Here is an 18,648-nt window from a genome sequence, read left to right on the forward strand (position 1 = left end):
GGTCAGAAGGTAGAGATTAATCTACTTATAATTATGCTACAAGTATGAAATATCTTGAACTCAAAGACATTATAAATCTCTGAGAGGGATACATTTAATGTGCGTCACATGTCCTTTTATGGAGTCTCTTCTTCCACTGAGACTGTGAAAATAAGGTATAGGCACAGTGGTACCAGAAAATATGCAGCCAGCTTTAGTACATCCTCAGTCTCTTTAGAGATGACACCAATTCTAGACCAGTCACCACTGTACCTGCAATGCATCAAAGGAAACCAACCACTCCTCATTAGACATATTACGATTAGTTTCAAGATGTAAGTTCAATTACTTAATAGCAGTTACAGTGATACATGTTGCTAGCCTAACTTTGGCTTGTTATAGACTTTTTCTCGCACCCTTATTAATATTATATAATGAAGTAATCATGAATGGTAAATAATTAGATATATGTAAAAAGTGTTTGAACCTACTGGTTCTCCTTTTTTGTTGGTGTAATCCTGGATATTTAATGAATCTCCAAATAAGCAACTCTAGGGCACTAGGTGCTAAAGAGATCATCATAATGTAGAACTTTTTCTTATGCAATCCAGTACATTTACTAGAGTAGCTATGCTCATCATCACAGACATAGCAACTCTTCTTGTGCGTCAATTTTTGCTTAGAGTTGGATCAAATCCTTATCTCTATACTTGGTGCATGTCAATGCTTGTTTTCAGTCTTCTTTTACAGGATCCATTGCTACCGTATACATTTTGGATCGAGGTTCAGCCTTCATCTAATTTTCATGCAAATCCATAATCTAATTTAGATTTAATTGCAAACAATTCATGTTCAGGCCCAGATCTATTGCATGACCAGGTAATTTGAATGTAGACTCTTAACGTATAAAAAATATTAATTAGTTACATCAGTTTTCAAATATTTAAGATGAATGCCAAACCTTCTAAGAAAAGCATAGATGACCACCTGAATAACCTGTTATATCACCAGTAGGGACATAGGCGGAGCTGGGGGGGGGGGGGGGGGGGGGGAGGGGCAGAACTGGGCTATAGCCCAGTCCTGCCTCCCGGTCCAGTTAAAAAAATAAATAAAATTTAAAGCCCAGCCCTGACTGCAGCAAATAGTTTGATTTGTCCATATGAAATAGATTTTTATTAATAATTGAAGTCATTTTTTATTTTATCTCAAAAAAAAAAAATTTGGGAACCCCAGACTATCACACCAAATTTTTTTTTGCTACACCCCTGTTTGCGCCACCCCCCCCCCCCCCCCCACATGAATCCTAGCTATGCCCCTGAGTAGGGATGTCAACCGTTCCGATATCCAACCGAAACTGATTTCATTTAGTTGGATTTGGTAAGCCAAAACCATATGTGATTGTAATCAAATGTGGATATCTGAGTTTGATGGACATCCAAATCCAATTACCTGTAAAAAAACAGATATGGTACGAGTTTTTCACCATCTGAATTCAATCCAAATTCAAATCCGAATTTTTCTAGCCATCATTGAATTAAACAGATCTGGTATTGGCTACATCCACTCAAATCCAAACCGTTTAATTACATCACAAATCGCCACACAAGTCTAATCTTTAAACAACATTTTTAACCTTTTCCTTCTTTAAATGATTGATCGTCACTTTTGTAGCTCTCTGTTTTCGTAGCTATAGTTAGAGCGCATTGGACAGCAAATAAAAAAAATCCAAGGGAGTTTTTTTTTACAGTTTTGAGTGGGCACTGCACATGATGCAGTATATCTTTAGTCCACTTTTTTTAGTTTTTTGTGGGGAAAGAGATCCCCAAAAAGCACGGATATAGAGGTCTGACTTTTCATCTTTACAGATAAAAAAATTGATGGTTTCAGACCCATGGCATGGATACGGGTACGCAAGGCCCTCAAAAGTTTCAGGTACGTTCTAATTAAAATGTGTCTCAAAATTTTGGTACGAGCTTCTAATAGACATTGATACCAGGTTTAAACTAATATGCAGAAGCCAATAAAACCTAAATGGGAAAATAAATTTTGAAAACTATTTTTGTTGTTTTTCTAGAACATAAAACTAACTATGCTAAACTCACCTAAGACTATATATATATATATATATATATATATATATATATATATATATATATATATATATATATATATATTTTATTTATTTATTTATTTATTTATTTATTTTTATATATAGTTATTTGTTTCACAAATGAAACTGGACATATTTAGCTACTGCCAATAAAATCTTATATTAAATCATATTCAATCTTTTAACATGTTAACCCATTCAACCATAAAATCATATCACGGACATAATATATTACGTTCTTGAATCAATGAAATCAAATCATGCATTCATAGGAAATGCCTATTCCTATTCGAGGCATTCAATAATGAAAACTCCACAAACAACCCAATGACTAAAATAACAATAATTCAGACCAGATTCTAATATTTTTAAGTTTCGGATAAGCACAAAACAGATCACAGACAACCAATCTATAATCAGATCACAATATGAGGATTCGGGTTAAGCAAGCATTCAAACTGGTTTATTGTTAGGTGCAAGAAGGGAGGGGAGAGAAAATTCCAAGAAGAAACGTGGAGTGTTTTTTCTTTTTGGAAAAAGTTTGGTTTTGATGAAGAGTTATGCCTTTTGGAACTGGTGACCCTTGGTAGGGTCACACTTGTTCAAATCTGGTAACTCTTTGCAAGGGTCATGTCTATTCAAAATAGGCAACTCTTCAAGAGTCATGTCTATTCAAAATAGGCAACTCTTCAAGAGTCATGTCCTTTCAACAGATCTCTTCCACGTCTATATAAACGTGGTTAGAGAGGTTCCAAGGGGACGGATGTACACTCTATCATCTCTCTCTCTCTCTTGCTTTGCTAAAACTGTGAGGTCTGCAGTTGTAGTTCCTGAGGTTCTTTTTGAAGGGTGATCTACCATCGACGTGCACCGATCCAGATCACCGAGGCTATTGTATCTTGGGGGAAGGACGCCGGACCCTTTTGCACTGTATGTGGGGGCGAATCTTCTCTAAGGAGAGTACTTTCGTACGCCTTAGCCGTTTACACAGTATTAACATGCTTCTGTTGTTTATATTATGTTCTATGCATATGTTTGTTCATTTGCATATGTCTGGATTTTGGTATATGGTGGGACCCGACATGTTTGCTCCTTGTTATTGTTTTTGATCGTCGGTTGATCATGATGTCTATACTGTTATATTTCCTTATATGTATCATATTTTATATCATGATGATGATTGTGAAACTGTGTGATCTGAAAATCGATCCAACAGTCTTAGAGAAGATTCTAAGCATGTCGACCTCTTCCGCTTTTGTACCAAAAGTGGACATGTCTGGTATGCCGAAAAAGTTTGTCGGTCAGAATTTCAAGCGTTGGCAGCAACGCATGAAAATCTGGTTCACTACGATAGGGCTGTTGTCGGTTCTGGAACTCGACTGCCCTTCGGTTTATGATACTGACCCTGACCCTGCTGCGGTCTCTGCGGCTGTAGAGTGGAAAGAAAAGGACAGTATATGTCGTGGTTGCATACTGTTGGCTTTGTCCAACACGTTGTTCGATGTGTATTGTTCCTTGTCTACCACTGCTAAGGGCCTATGGGATCAACTTGACAAGAAGTACAATACCGAAGACCAAGGTCTTGAAAAGTACTTTGTTGCCAAGTTTCTGAAATATCAGATGGTAGAAAGCAAGTCGGTCACTGAGCAGGCACACGAGTTTTTGTTGTTGCTCCATAGTTTGGCTGAGGCTGAGATGAAACTTTCTGAGAAGTTTCAAATTATGACCATCGTGGAGAAATTTCCTAAGTCTTGGGTAGACTTTGGTATGTCTCTCAAGCACCGTAGAGGGAAGATTTCCCTTGAAGATCTTATGGTAGTCATTGCCATTGAAGAAGAGCATAAGAGCCAGAAACAAATCGTGATGCCAACTGAACAGCCTAAGGTGAACATGATGACCGAATCTTTTAAGGGCAAGGAACAAAAACCAAAATTTGCAATGAAAAACCAGTTTAAACCTAAGGCCAAAATCCAGAAAAAGGCAAAGAACAAACTGTGCTGAAACTGTGGGCAGGTTGGGCACTGGGCTAAGGAATGTTCTTCCAAGAAGGCCAAAGCTCATGGGACCACAGATGGAATGCCTCAAGTCAACATGGTGACTGAGGTCGTTGGGACCAGTACTGGGTATGTTTCTGTTAACCTGCAAATCTATCACGTTTATGAGTCGACAGAGTAGCTGGTTGACACTGGGGCTAATGTGCACGTTTGTGTTGATAAGTCTGTCTTTGTCTCATACCAGGCTGCTGCAGGCAGATCTGTGACTATGAGCAATTCAACGGCTGCAAAGGTGTTAGGGATTGGACGCGTGGATCTGAAGTTTCCTTCAGGATGAGTTTTGTCTTTACACAGAGTACACCATGTGCCTGTAGTTAGAAGAAACATTCTAAGTGGTTCATGTCTTGTTAGAAAGGGTTATTAATTTAACTTTAAATGTAATAAAGTTGTTATTTTATATTCTGGAACCTTTATTTGCAAGGGGTATTTAGATGATAGTTTGTTTAAACTTCGTGTTGAACATGTTTGCAGTGATAAATTAGAAAATGATGTTTCTTTTGATTCATTGTCTAATGTTGCATATAACATATAATCATCTGATTTGTGGCATAATAGATTAGGTCATGTGAATTTCAATTCTGTGAAACACATGATGAACTTGAAAATGATTCCTGAGCATTCCATTGATAAAACTAAGAAATGTGAAATTTGTGTGCAAGCAAAACAATATAGGAAACCATTCCATACGATTGTTAGAGATTCTGAAATATTGGATCTGGTGCACACAGATATCTGTGAGTTTAATGGAGTATTAACCAGAAATCATAAAAAGTATTTTATCACTTTTATAGATGATGGCACTAAATACTGTTATGTGTATCTGCTAAAATCAAAAGATGAAGCTTTTGATAAGTTTCTTATTTTTAAGAATGAAGCAGAAACACAAACTGGTAGAAAACTTAAAAGATTGAGGTCTGATAAAGGGGGAGAATATACCTCTAATAGACTCGATGAATATTGTAAATATGTTGGCATAGTTCATGAGTTTACTGCTCCATATTCTCCTCAATCTAATGGGATTGCAGAAAGAAAGAATAGAACCCTAACTGACATAATTAATGCTCTACTTGGGAGTTCTGGATTACCCACTTATATATGGGGGGATGCTCTGAATACAGCTTGCCATATTCTGAATAGAGTTTCTCAGAAGTATAAGGATAGTAGTCCTTTTGAACTCTGGAGAAATAGGAAATCTAAATTGAAATACCTTAAAGTGTGGGGGTACCTTGCAAAGGTATTTGTCCCAGAGCACAACAGGAAGAAGCTGGGTCCTAAAACCGTAGATGTTGTCTTTTTGGGTTATATAGAGAACAGTTATGCCTACAAGTTCTTAGTTATTAAGTCTAAGATATCTGGCATAGATGTAAACTCTATTGTTGAGCTTCGAGAAGCTACATTCTTTGAGGATGTATTTCCCATGAAAGTTGGTGTACCTCAAAATCTATCTTCTTTAGATATACCTTAAACTTCTGGTTCCATTCCTGAACATGTGGAAAGGATGACAGATGTAGGGGTAGAACCATCTTGTTCTCATTCTAGACCCATTGAGTATGAGGAAGTGGCTGAACCTAGAAGGAGCAAGAGACCACGAATTACCAAGGATTTGGGAAGTGATTTTATCACTTACCTTATCGAGGATGATCCTTCCACTTTCCGAGATGCAATGGCTTCATGTGAAGCAAGGCATTGAAAAGACGCCATCAAGAGTGAAATGGACTCTATTATCTCTAATGGCACTTGAGAACTGGTTGACCTCCCTCGTGGTAGTTTCACAATTGGGTGCAAATGGATCTTTAAGAAGAAGTTGAAACCAGATGAATCCATTGACAAGTACAAGGCGAGACTGGTTGCCAAGGGGTTCAAACAAAAGGAGGAAATAGATTACTTTGACACCTATTCTCCGGTTACTCGGATGACCACAATTAGGGTTCTTATTGCAATGGCTTCCATTTATGATCTTTCGGTCCATCAAATGGATGTGAAGACCGCTTTCTTGCATGGCGATCTTGAAGAAGAGATCTATATGGATCAACCTGAGGGTTATGTGGCTCCTGGTAGTGAAAACAAAGTTTGTAGACTTGTCAAGTCATTATATAGACTAAAACAAGCCTCTAAACAATGACATGAGAAGTTTGATAATGTTATTTTATCATTTGGCTTTGTTGTCAATGAATCTGATAAGTGTGTTTATTGCAAAGTTAAAAGTGATGGTTGTACTATTTTATGTTTGTATGTAGATGACATTCTATTGTTTGGTTCCAATATGAGAATTGTGAATAAGACAAAGTCGTTTCTTAGTAGTAAGTTTGATATGAAGGATATGGGTGTTGCAAATGTGATCTTAGGCTTAAAGCTGACTCATTCAGCTGAGGGGATAGCAATTTCCCAATCTCATTTTGTTGAGAAAGTACTTGAAAAATTTAGCTATAACCAAGGGAGATTTGTAGCAACTCCATATGACCCTTTTATCCCTCTTCATAAGAATATGACTGGTATTCCTGTGTCTCAATTGAAGTATTCCCAAATTATTGGAAGTTTGATGTATCTTGCAAATTGCACGAGACCAAATATTTCGTTCTCCGTGACAAAATTAAGTAGATACACAAGTTGTCCAAATCACATTCATTGGAAGGCATTGGACAGGGTACTTAGATACCTGAAAGGAACTATTTCCTTGAGTTTGCATTACAAGAGATTTCCTGCAGTTCTTGAGGGATATAGTGATGCAAGCTGGATAGCCATGAACTCTGGGAGTTATGGTGTGACAGGGTATGTATTTACCTTGGGTGGCGGCACAGTCGCCTGGAGATTAGTGAAGCAGACCATCTTGTCTTGGTCTACTTTTGAGGCTGAACTTTGTGCTTTAGATGTCACAGGATTGGAAGCTGAATGGTTAAAGGGACTTCTTGAGGAACTTCCTTTAATGACCAAACCAATTCCTGCAATATCTATGCATTGTGACAATATGACCACTATTGCAAAGATTAAAAGCACAAAATATAATCAAAAGCAGAGGAGACACATCTAAGTCAGAATAAAGTCTGCAAGGGAACTGGTGTCTCAGTTAGTGGTTGTTGTGGACTATGTTGGATCCAAAGAGAACACAGTTGATCTATTAATGAAAGGACTAGATAAGTCATTAGTCCTAAAATCCAGAGAGGGGATGGGACTGAAACCCATCAGTAGTTCAGCTGTAGTAGCAACCCAACCTATCTGAGTGGAAATCCCACAAAGTAGGTTAAATACTATGTATCTGTGTCTGTTTCCCTGATTACTCTGGAAAGGTGTTGTAGCTGCTAGTTAAGGAAGAGTTAAAACTCTGAATGGGTTTAAAGCCTTCTAGGCGAGATGTTAGCAGTGCATCTCTGGAGAAGCCCACCTATGTGAGTGTGACTGTGTGGCCGCAGTTTAAGGAATTGGGTTATTCCTAAAGTCACTCATGAAACAAGATTCGGGCGCATGGTCTTAACGCGCTGCTCCTAAAGATTACAACCAGAACCTTTATCATGTTGTTGCTAATGGACACTCCTACACCAAAGGTTCAAGTTCAAGATTTCAGTTCACTTTGTTCCTGTGGGGGTAAAGTTAGTCAACTAAGGTAGTGGTTCAAACCGGAAGGTACCATTACTGAAAGCATGATATGTCCTGCTGCAGATTTTCTCATCTTGCATCTTGGTTTTCTCCCGTTTCATTCTTTGAATTTGTGGGGGAATGTTAGGTGCAACAAGGGAGGGGAGAGAAAATTCCAAGAAGAAACGTGGAGTGTTTTTTCTTTTTGAAAAAAGTTTGGTTTTGATGGCGAGTCATGCCTTTTGTAACTGGTGACCATTGGCAGGGTCACACTTGTTCAAATCTGGTAACTCTTTGCAAGGGTCATGTCTATTCAAAATAGGCAACTCTTCAAGAGTCATGTCCTTTCAATAGATCTCTTCCACGTCTATATAAACGTGGTTAGAGAGGTTCCAAGGAGACAAATGTACACTCTATCATCTCTCTCTTTCTTGCTTTGCTAAAACTGTGAGGTCTGCAGTTGTAGTTCCTGAGGTTGTTTTCGAAGGGTGATCTACCATCGACGTGCACCGATCCAGATCATCGAGGCTATTGTATTCTGGGGGAAGGACGCCGGACCCTGTTTGCACTATATGTGGGAGTGAATCTTCTCTAAGGGGAGTACTTTCGTACGCCTTAGCCGTTTACACAGTATTAACATGCTTCTGTTGTTTATATTATGTTCTATGCATATGTTTGTTCATTTGCATATGTCTGGATTTTGGTATATGGTGGAACCCGACATGTTTGCTCTCTGTTATTGTTTCGATCGTCGGTTGATCATGATGTCTATACTGTTATATTTCCTTATTTGTATCATGTTTTATGTCATGATGATGATTGTGAAACTGTGTCATCTAAAAATCGATCCAACATTAACAACTTGAAGCAACCCGCACAGAACAACCACAACAAGCTTATATGCCAATTAGGAACATGCCTCAGACCTGGATCAGAGGTCTAGGGGTTTGAGATCAATATTCAAACAACAAACAACAATGAGATGGGGACAGCTCAATCATGGAAAATTGATTTTCACAAGCATCGATAGTAAAACTCACTATTTGAAATAAACCATATGCGATCATTTAACAAACTAGCTCCACGCTCAAGACTGAAATGAACTCAGACCTGTACCAACGTCAATAGGTCTGTATCAGATCCTCAACTCGACATTTTAAAGGTTTAATAGATCTAGAAATATCTCATCCAATGTTTTAAAGATTTCCAAGCTAATGATTTTTTTTAAACAACAATAAATCAATTTTTGTTTTTCTTTCTCACAACCAAATTTGATAATCAAATCATACAATGATTAGACATTAAGAAGTCTGAAATCGACACTCAAACATGTTTGTGGAATGATTTATCAGATCAAAAAATGACAACAATGAATTTTGGAATTTATAATCCACGTTTTATCAAGAAACCAATTTTTTTTTTCTTTTTTCTTTGTTTTTGGTTTTAAGTTCCAGCATAAAACCTCACCACACAACTTCGAGTAGGTACAATCACAAGCAAAACGTGAACAAAAAAAATCAGGTTTTAAATAAGATACAAAGACTCAAATCAAAGACAACATGATCAAGCATTCAAAGAAGTATTTTCGGCAAACCAAAAATATGCTGGACCCCAAGGTAGTCGAGATCGATCCAACACGTTCGTATCTCAATTCCTAGGCACAAGAACAACTTCACACATCCAATGGTTCAAAACTCCACAATGAGGATCGGCAATGATGAAAAAGAGGGGTGTTTTCTCCCAAACAACCCTCACACAACCTCTCCAAGATCAAGTACCTTCACACGAGCTCTCGAAATTCTCATACAATGCTCGTGATAGCTCTCCAAAAAGCTTAGGATCAGAGCTTCCGGACAACAGCAACCCGTAACCAGCAAGGTTTCACGACAACGGAGGTGGTTCTCTCACAAGCTTTTACACAAATTGGAACTCACAAGTTTCCACTCTCAAGATTTAAGTTCTCTCCCAAAACTAACCTTTTCTCCTATTTTCTTCCATGACTTCCTTTCAAACTTTGTTTTTTTTTTTTTTAAGATAGACAAAAAAACCTTCATTTTCCTTTCTTACTGGAATAGTTTTAAATGTAGATGAGTTCTTTCATTTTTTTTTGTCTCACTCTCTTTTTGGCAGGCCAATGAAGAGCCACTAAGGAAGGAAGAGTTGGCAAGCTTAGGCGACATCTTTTTCTAGCCCAATGAGGTTTAGAGAGAGGTGGCTAACCCATGATTGATCACTTAAGTGATTGCCTCTCTTAAAGCTCACTAGAATAAAGTCATATGTCATGTTGGGACTTATGCTTTCAAATGGATCTAGATTTGGATATGAAAAAAGAAAATTTACCCATGAACCCACTATACCTTCTAGTACTACAAAACTAATTCTATAGAGTACTATAGAACAATTCGAGTCTGTTCTATCAAAAAAAAATAACAACTTAAAATTCAAATATACCATAATTTAAAAATGATGTGACTGATCAAAATTTTTAGAAAATTCAAAATATAAAATGATTATTTTAACCCTAAACCCCATTTGAACCCAAATTGAGCGTTTTTTGCTTGGGGGTCACGGGTATGGCAATCTGGATCGTGTCCTGCTCCTTGCATACATCCAAATTAGTCCTGATGGGCTGCATCAAGTAGTTTTGTGTTGCATGTTACATTGACAACCACAATCAGCATAAATGAAACCCACTTTGGTACTGGCTTCACTTGTACAAGTAAGTTGTTTCTTATGCTTTTAGAGATGAGTTTCTTATGCATTTAGAAACTAGTTTTATAGGATTTCTGAAACGGGCTTCGGTATTCTTGAAACTAGTTTGGTGCTAGTGAAGCACGAGTATAAGAACCTAGAAGGAGAAATCCCTAATCACTATTTTTTTTAATAAATATAGAAAATATTAAAATTAAAATTTTTAATATTATTTTAATAATTATAACACATGTTTGACATGTAATATTTTTTGTCCGATACAGAATGATTCATTCGAATATCGGTATATCGGTGGCCAAAAGATTCAGAGCCTATACCGATAGACAACATTGGTCCCTGCAACGCTATCCATCAACATGGGTGGAGGAGGAGAGGGTGGTGTATGTTCTCCCCCGATGATTCACTGAATCCCACGTCTGTGTTCAGGGGGATGAATGAGCGCCACGTATTTACGCACATGGGGCTCGTATTCCCGTGTATGTTGACATAACTTTGCATTGGACTCTGGTGTTGTTGCAAAGACTTAAGTACCCTTTCTTGCTATTCTTGCCATAAAATGATGGTTTGAGAAAATGACAAAAATGTCCATTCAAAAAAAGGAAAACAAACAGTTCAAAAAAAGAACAAACATGTCCTCCATCCAGAAAGTCCCTGCACTGCAGGATTATCTGAGAAAGGAATCCCCCCTGAAGAAAGCCATGAACATCAACCCTCTCTCTCTCTCCCTTCTCTTTCTGCTTCTATGCACATCCAGCAGACGATCCTACACTGCTCCAACAAGCATTGACTAACCTGCACACTGATTGTAGCATGGTTCAACTTGATGAGTTGTGGAGCCAGATTCAGAGATTTTGCCTTTACAGGAGGGGGTTTGGGGGCTCCCACCGGTGTGGGTAGCATCATTCAACTTAATAAGTTGCGGAGCCAGATTCAGAGATTTTGCCCCTGCAGGAGGGGGGTTTGAGGGCTTCCCCTGGTGCAATAAAGTGCTTTGTTTAATCGTGGTGCTCATGTTTCCTTTGGTTGTTTCTTGCTAAAGGTTTTTGTAACACCCTTTTCCACGATTTTTTTGTTCTTTTTTTCTGGTTTGAAGATGGTGACTTCTGAAAGTTACTGTTCAATTTCAGAAAATGAACCTGTTATAGAGATCAGATTTCAAATCCGTAAAAAACGGTGTCTTTCTTATTGAGTCTAGTTTATTTTTGACAATTTTCAATAATTTTTATGGTCATTTCATTCCTCATTTTGATTAAAAACCAGACCCCTATTATTCTGTATTATTTGAGTTACACAGGTTTTTAGTTCATTTTGCAAGAGTCATATCTCTCCAACGGGAGATCATTTTTCAAATCTGCAAAAAAGGTTTTCTTCTTTTATTTGTCTAGTTTATATCCAAATTTTTTTATAACTTTTTATACATATTTGATATTTTAAATTTGTTAAAATTCGAGACTGGTTACAGATTAATCTTATTTCACCATGATTAAACAAAACAATTTCAGTTTTTTAAAATTTTATAATATCAAATAAATATATAAAGTTATAAAAATTTCCAGATATAAACTAGACAAATAAATAAAAAAACCTTTTTTACAGATTTGGAAAATGATCTCCCGTTGGGGAGATATGACTCTTGCAAAACGAACAAAAAACCTGAGCATCTAAAACGATATACAGTGTGACAAAGTCTTGGTTTTCGACCAAAACCAGATATGAAATTACCATAAAAATTTCTGAAAATTGGTAGAAATAAACTAGACTCAATAACAAAAATGCCGCTTTTTACGGATCGGAAATCCGATCTCCGGTTAGGGAGATACACCCCCGACAAGTTGGTCTTAATTCAAATAGCGATTTACGCGTGACGGCTTAGTGAATAGCGATTTGTAGTGTTATTCAGTAAGCCGTCACGCGTAAATCGTTATTTGAATCAAGACCAACTTGTCGGGGATGTATCTCCCTAACCAGAGATCGGATTTCCGATCCGTAAAAAACGGCATCTTTGTTATTGAATCTAGTTTATTTCTGTAAATTTTCAGCAATTTTTATAGTAATTTCATACCTAGTTTTGGTCGAAAACCAAGTCTCTGTCAAACTCTATATCGTTTGAGTTACTCATATTTTTAGTTCATTTTGCAAGAGTCATATCTCCCCAACGAGAGATCATTTTTCAAATCTGTAAAAAGGGTTTTTTTCTTTATTTGTCTAGTTTATATCTGGAAATTTTTATAACTTTATATATTTATTTGATATTTCAAATATATAAAAAACCGAAACTATTTTGTTTAATCATGGTTAAATAAGATTAATCTGTAACCAGTCCTGAATTTTAACAAATTTAAAATATCAAATATATATAAACAGTTATAAAAAATTTCATATATAAACTAGACACATAAAGAAAAAAAACCCTTTTTACAGATTTGAAAAATGATATTTCATTGAGGAGATATGACTCTCGCAAAATGAACTAAAAATATGTGCAACTTAAATAATGCAAAATAATAAGGGTCTGGTTTTTAATCAAAATAGGAAAACAAATGACCATAAAAATTGCTGAAAATTGACAGGAAGAAACTAGACTTAATAAGAAAGACACCGCTTTTTACGAATTTGAAATCCGAGCTCCGGTTAGGGAGATACGCCCCTGACAAGTTGGTCTTGATTCAAATAGCGTTTTACGCGTGACGGCTTACTGAATAACGATTTGTATTGTTATTCAGTAAGTTATCACGCGTAAATCGTTATTTGAATCAAGACCAACTTGTCGGGGGCGTATCCTCTAACCAGAGATCGAATTTCCGATCCGTAAAAAGCGGCATCTTCGTTAACTAGTTTATTTCTGTCAATTTTCAGCAATTTTTATAGTAATTTCATACCTAGTTTTGGTCGAAAACCAACACCCTGTCACACTCTATATCGTTTGAGTTACACATGTTTTTAGTTCATTTTGCAAGAGTCATATCTCCCCAACGGGAGATCATTTTTCAAATCTGTAAAAAGGGTTTTTTTGCTTTATTTGTCTAGTTTATATCTGAAAATTTTTATAACTTTATATATTTATTTGATATTTCAAATATATAAAAAACCAGAACTATTTTGTTTAATCATGGTTAAATAAGATTAATCTGTAACCAGTCCTGAATTTTAACAAATTTAAAATATCAAATATATATAAACAATTATAAAAAATTTCAGATATAAACTGGACAAATAAAGAAAAAAAAACCCTTTTTACAGATTTGGAAAATGATATTTCATTGGGGAGATATGACTCTCGCAAAATGAACTAAAAATATATGCAACTTAAATAATGCAGAATAATAGGGGTCTGGTTTTTAATCAAAATAGGAAAAACAATGACCATAAAAATTGTTGAAAATTGATAGGAATAAACTAGATTTAATAACAAAGACACCGCTTTTTACGGATTTGAAATCTGAGCTCCGGTTAAGGAGATACGCCTCCGACAAGTTGGTCTTGATTCAAATAGCGATTTGTAGTGTTATTCAGTAAGTCGTCACACGTAAATCGCTATTTGAATCAAGACCAACTTGTTGGGGAAGTATCTCCCTAACCGGAGATCGGATTTGTTATCCGTAAAAAGTGGCATCTTCGTTATTGAGTCTAGTTTATTTCTGTCAATTTTCAGCATTTTTTATTGTAATTTCATACCTATTTTTTGTCAAAAACCAAGACCATGTCAAACTCTATATCGTTTGAGTTACTCATGTTTTTAGTTCATTTTGCAAGAGTCATATCTCCCCAACGGGACATCATTTTTCAAATTTGTAAAAAGGGTTTTTTTGCTTTATTTGTCTAGTATATATTTAGAAATTTTTATAACTTTATATATTTATTTGCTATTTTAAATATATAAAAAAACAGAACTATTTCGTTTAATCATGGTTAAATAAGATTAATCTGTAACCAGTTCTGAATTTTAACAAATTTAAAATATCAAATATGTATAAACAGTTATAAAAAATTTCAGATATAAACTAGACACATAAAGAAAGAAAACCCTTTTTACAGATTTGCAAAATGATATTTCATTAGGGAGATATGACTCTCGCAAAATGAACTAAAAATATGTGCAACTTAAATAATGCAGAATAATAAGGGTCTGGTTTTTAATCAAAATGGGAAAACAAATGACCATAAAAATTGCTGATAAATTGACAGGAATAAACTAGACTCAATAAGAAAGACACCGCTTTTTACAGATTTAAAATCCAATCTCCGGTTAGAGAGATACGCCCCCGACAAGTTGGTCTTGATTCAAATAGCGATTTACGCGTGACGGCTTACTGAATAATACTACAAATCGTTATTCAATAAGCCGTCACGCGTAAATCGCTATTTGAATGAAGACCAACTTGTCGGGAGCGTATCTCCTTAACCGGAGATCAGATTTCTGATACATAAAAAGCAGCATCTTTGTTATTAAGTCTAGTTTATTTCTGTTAATTTTCAGCATTTTTTAGAGTAATTTCATACCTATTTTTTGTCGAAAACCAAGACTCTGTCAAACTCTATATCGTTTGAGTTACTCATGTTTTTAGTTCATTTTGCAAGAGTCATATCATCCCAACGAGAGATCATTTTTCAAATTTGTAAAAAGGGTTTTTTTGTTTTATTTGTCTAGTTTATATTTGGAAATTTTTATAACTTTATATATTTATTTGATATTTCAAATATATAAAAAATCAAAACTATTTTGTTTAATCATGGTTAAATAAGATTAATTTGTAACCAGTTCTGAATTTTAACAAATTTAAAATATCAAATATATATAAATAGTTATAAAAAATTTCATATATAAACTAGACACATAAAGAAAGAAAACCCTTTTTACAGATTTGTAAAATAATATTTCATTGGGGAGATATGACTCTCGCAAAATGAACTAAAAATATGTGCAACTTAAATAATGCAGAATAATAGGGGTCTGGTTTTTAATCAAAATGGAAAAACAAATGACCATAAAAATTCTTAAAAATTGTCAGAAATAAACTAGACTCAATAAGAAAGACACTGCTTTTTACGGATTTGAAATTCGATCTTCGTTTAGAGAGATATGACCCTGACAAGTTGGTCCTAATTCAGGTAACGATTTACGTCGTAAATCGCACAACGATTTATTGAAAATACTATAAGTAACAATAGCGATTTACACATATTGATTTACTGAGCAACACCATAAATCGCTATAGTGACTCATGAAATACACTACAAATCGCTAAGCGATTTGTAGTGTTATTCACTAAGCCGTCACGTGTAAATCGCTATTTGAATCAAGACCAACTTGTCGGGGGCGTATCTCCCTAACCGGAGATCAGATTTCTGATCCGTAAAAAGAGGCATCTTTGTTATTGAGTCTAGTTTATTTCTGCCAATTTTCAGTAATTTTTAAGGTAATTTTATACATGTTTTTGGTCGAAAACCAAGACCCTGTCACACTCTATATCATTTTAGATACTCATGTTTTTTGTTCATTTTGCAAGAGTCATATCTCCCCAACGGGAGATCATTTTTCAAATCTGTAAAAAGGGTTTTCTTTTTTGATTTGGCTAGTTTATATTTGGAAATTTTTATAACTTTATAAACTCATTTGATATTTCAAATCTGTTAAAAACCGAAACTGATTACAAAATTTCTAGTTCTGTAACAGGTTCATTTCCTGAAATTGAACGGTAACTTTCAGAAGTCACCATCTTTAAACTAGAAAAAAAAAAAAACAGAAAAATTCGTAAGAAAGGGTGTTACAAAAACCTTTAGCAAGAAACAACTACAGGAAACATGAGCACCATTATTAAACAAAACACTTTATTGTGCCGGGGGAAGCCCCCAAACCCCCCTCCTGTAAGGGCAAAATCTCTCAATCAGGCTCCACAACTCATCAAGTTGAACCATGCTACAGTCAGTTTGCAGGTCAGTCGATGCTTGATGGAGCAGTGTAGGATTGTCTGCTAGATGTGCACAGAAGTAGAAAGAGAAGGGAGAGAGAGGGTTGATGTTCATGTCCTTCTCGAGGGGGGATTCCTTTCTCGGATAATCCTGCAGTGCATCAAGTTGAATAATGCTACCTATGCTGGGAAGAGCCCCCAAACCCCCCTCCTGTAAGGGCAAAAACTATGCTACTCACGCTAGGAGGAGCCCCCAAACCCCCCTCTTGTAAGAAAAAAAACTCTGAATCAGGCTCCACATCTCATCAAGTTGAATGATGCTACCCACGCTGGGAAGAGCTCCCAACCCCCAACCCCCCCCTGTAAGGGCAAAAACTATGCTACCCACGCTGGGAGGAGCCCCCAAACCCCCCTCCTGTAAGGGAAAAAACTCTGAATCAGACTCCACATATCATCAAGTTGAATGATGCTACCCACGCTGGGAGGAGCCCTCAGACCCCTCTTCTGTAAGAGTAAAAACTCGGAATCAGGCTTCACAACTCTTCAAGTTGAATGATGTTACCCACACTGGGAGGAACCCATAGACCCCTCTCCTGTAAGGGTAAAAACTCTGAATCAGGATCCACAACTTATTTAGTTGAATGATGCTACCTACGCTGGGAGGATCCCCCAAACCCTCCTTCTGTAAGGGTAAAAACTCTGAATCAGGCTCCACAACAGTCAATATGCAGCTCAGTCGATGCATGATGGAGCAATGTAGGATCTTCTGCTGGATGTGCACAGAAGCAGAAAAAGAAAGGAGAGAGAGAGTGAGAGGGTTGATGTTCATGGCCTCCTCCAGGAGAGATTTTTTTCTCGGATAATCCTACAGTGCAGAGACTGGGTCTTAAATAATCATCTTCGAGGCACTTAAGTCTTTACAATCACTCCTTTTTTACAATCATTATTTTTTTTGCACCAATGGAGGAGAGGGTAATTAAGTCTTTGCAATTGCATCAAACTCCAATGCTAATTAATGCTGACAAACATGGGGATACGAGATGCACAGGCTTAAATACGTGGTGCTTTTTGGGACCCCCGAGCATGAGATGCCCTGTTAGGGGGGAGAACATATAACCTGCTTCGGTGGAGGAGGCCTTGAGCTTTGGGACTTCCTTGAGCACAGTGTTCATAAGACTCTATTCCCCTATGTTTGGATTCCACCCTGTTCTCATCGGCATCCATTCCCCCCCACCAAGAACTGGTATTTGCCTGAAAGGGGATACTCAAGATTCTATGCATCTATGTTCAAACGCACCCTTAAGGACAAGCAAGCAATTTCAATGAGTAAAATTATGTCAGTATGTCATCTCAGCAATTTCTTAACACATAATTAAGCCATTCATCTTAAATATTTGAAAACTGAGACGGCTAAACCTAAATTGTTCATACATTTACATTAGGCAATTGCATGTAAATAAAAATTATACAAAACATGATGAAAACGTTAAAAGCGTAAGAACATGAAAGAACAGGTGCTTTGCCAATAAAACGTACATTTCACGATAAAAGTGTGATATTTTCACTTAGATGATAATATCGCTGTATTTTGCAAATATGCCAAAGGTTTTAATTAATGGCAACCAAAATATGGCGTTTTCACGATAATTTCAAAATGTGGCCGATATTTATCATTATGGTCCTAGCCCAGCCCACCAGGTTAAAACTTTGCAAGTGTCATGCGAACCATGAAGTTTCTGTATAAGTTGACATGACCACAGAGACAATTCAACCAGATAGTGCTTTGGATCTCGACAGTTGATTTCTCAAAACCAATGGTGGGGATGGGCTTTGACACCAATTTTCATGTTACCATTGGATAAGGTAACCAAAGGATGTGTGGCTGTTGTGAGAGAAACGTACCCGGCGTCGATGAATCCCAAGCCAAGCACGGCGATGGCCGATCGAGCAATCAGGACGGTTGATGCTTGCCGAGGGAAAGGGAACGGGGCAACACGGCCCGGGGTGTCCTTATTCTCGTCACCGTCCTTGTGCTTGGAGGTCGCAGGTTCGAATTTCATCCTCGCCAGTTTCATTTCCCTAAAACTAGTAACAGTCGGAGGCCTGAGCCAGTGCCTCTCAAACCTCTTGAGTAGAAGAGAGGGAGGAACCACAAAGGATCCGGAAATCAGCAACAACATCTCTCTCTCTCTCTCTCTCTCATCATATTTATTTTTCTCTTGTAGAGGTGCAAGTGGGTGGTTCGGGTCGGCTTCAGGGTGGGCCTTAGCAGACCCGGACTGAATTAGTTCTGGATATTGAACCTGATTAGCAT

At 36.8% G+C, this 18,648-nt stretch overlaps 1 protein-coding gene across 1 annotated transcript; it reads right to left on the reverse strand.

The window, feature by feature from the left end:
• LOC149813176 (uncharacterized) lies at nt 1–18,521 on the reverse strand. Its single transcript, XM_089992225.1, has 2 exons — nt 18,237–18,521; nt 1–252 (listed from the first exon to the last, which is right to left on the reverse strand). The coding sequence occupies exons 1-2, from the start codon at nt 18,512–18,514 to the stop codon at nt 117–119; spliced, it is 414 nt and encodes a 137-aa protein (XP_089848351.1). The 5' UTR covers nt 18,515–18,521; the 3' UTR covers nt 1–116.
• Nucleotides 18,522–18,648: the final 127 nt, after the last annotated feature.

The sequence above is a fragment of the Nuphar pumila genome, chromosome 16 (assembly GCF_984573655.1).
Source record: "Nuphar pumila chromosome 16, dmNupPumi1.hap1.1, whole genome shotgun sequence".
NCBI lineage: Eukaryota > Viridiplantae > Streptophyta > Magnoliopsida > Nymphaeales > Nymphaeaceae > Nuphar > Nuphar pumila.

What these genes read in the sequence shown, in the direction of transcription:
- LOC149813176 (XM_089992225.1), bottom strand. Translation starts at nt 18,514, where the DNA reads ATGTTGTTGCTGATTTCCGGATCCTTTGTGGTTCCTCCCTCTCTTCTA. An exon ending in TTGGGATTCATCGACGCCGG is followed by an intron (nt 253 to 18,236) that starts GTACGTTTCTCT and finishes GATGCATTGCAG; the next exon opens with GTACAGTGGTGACTGGTCTA.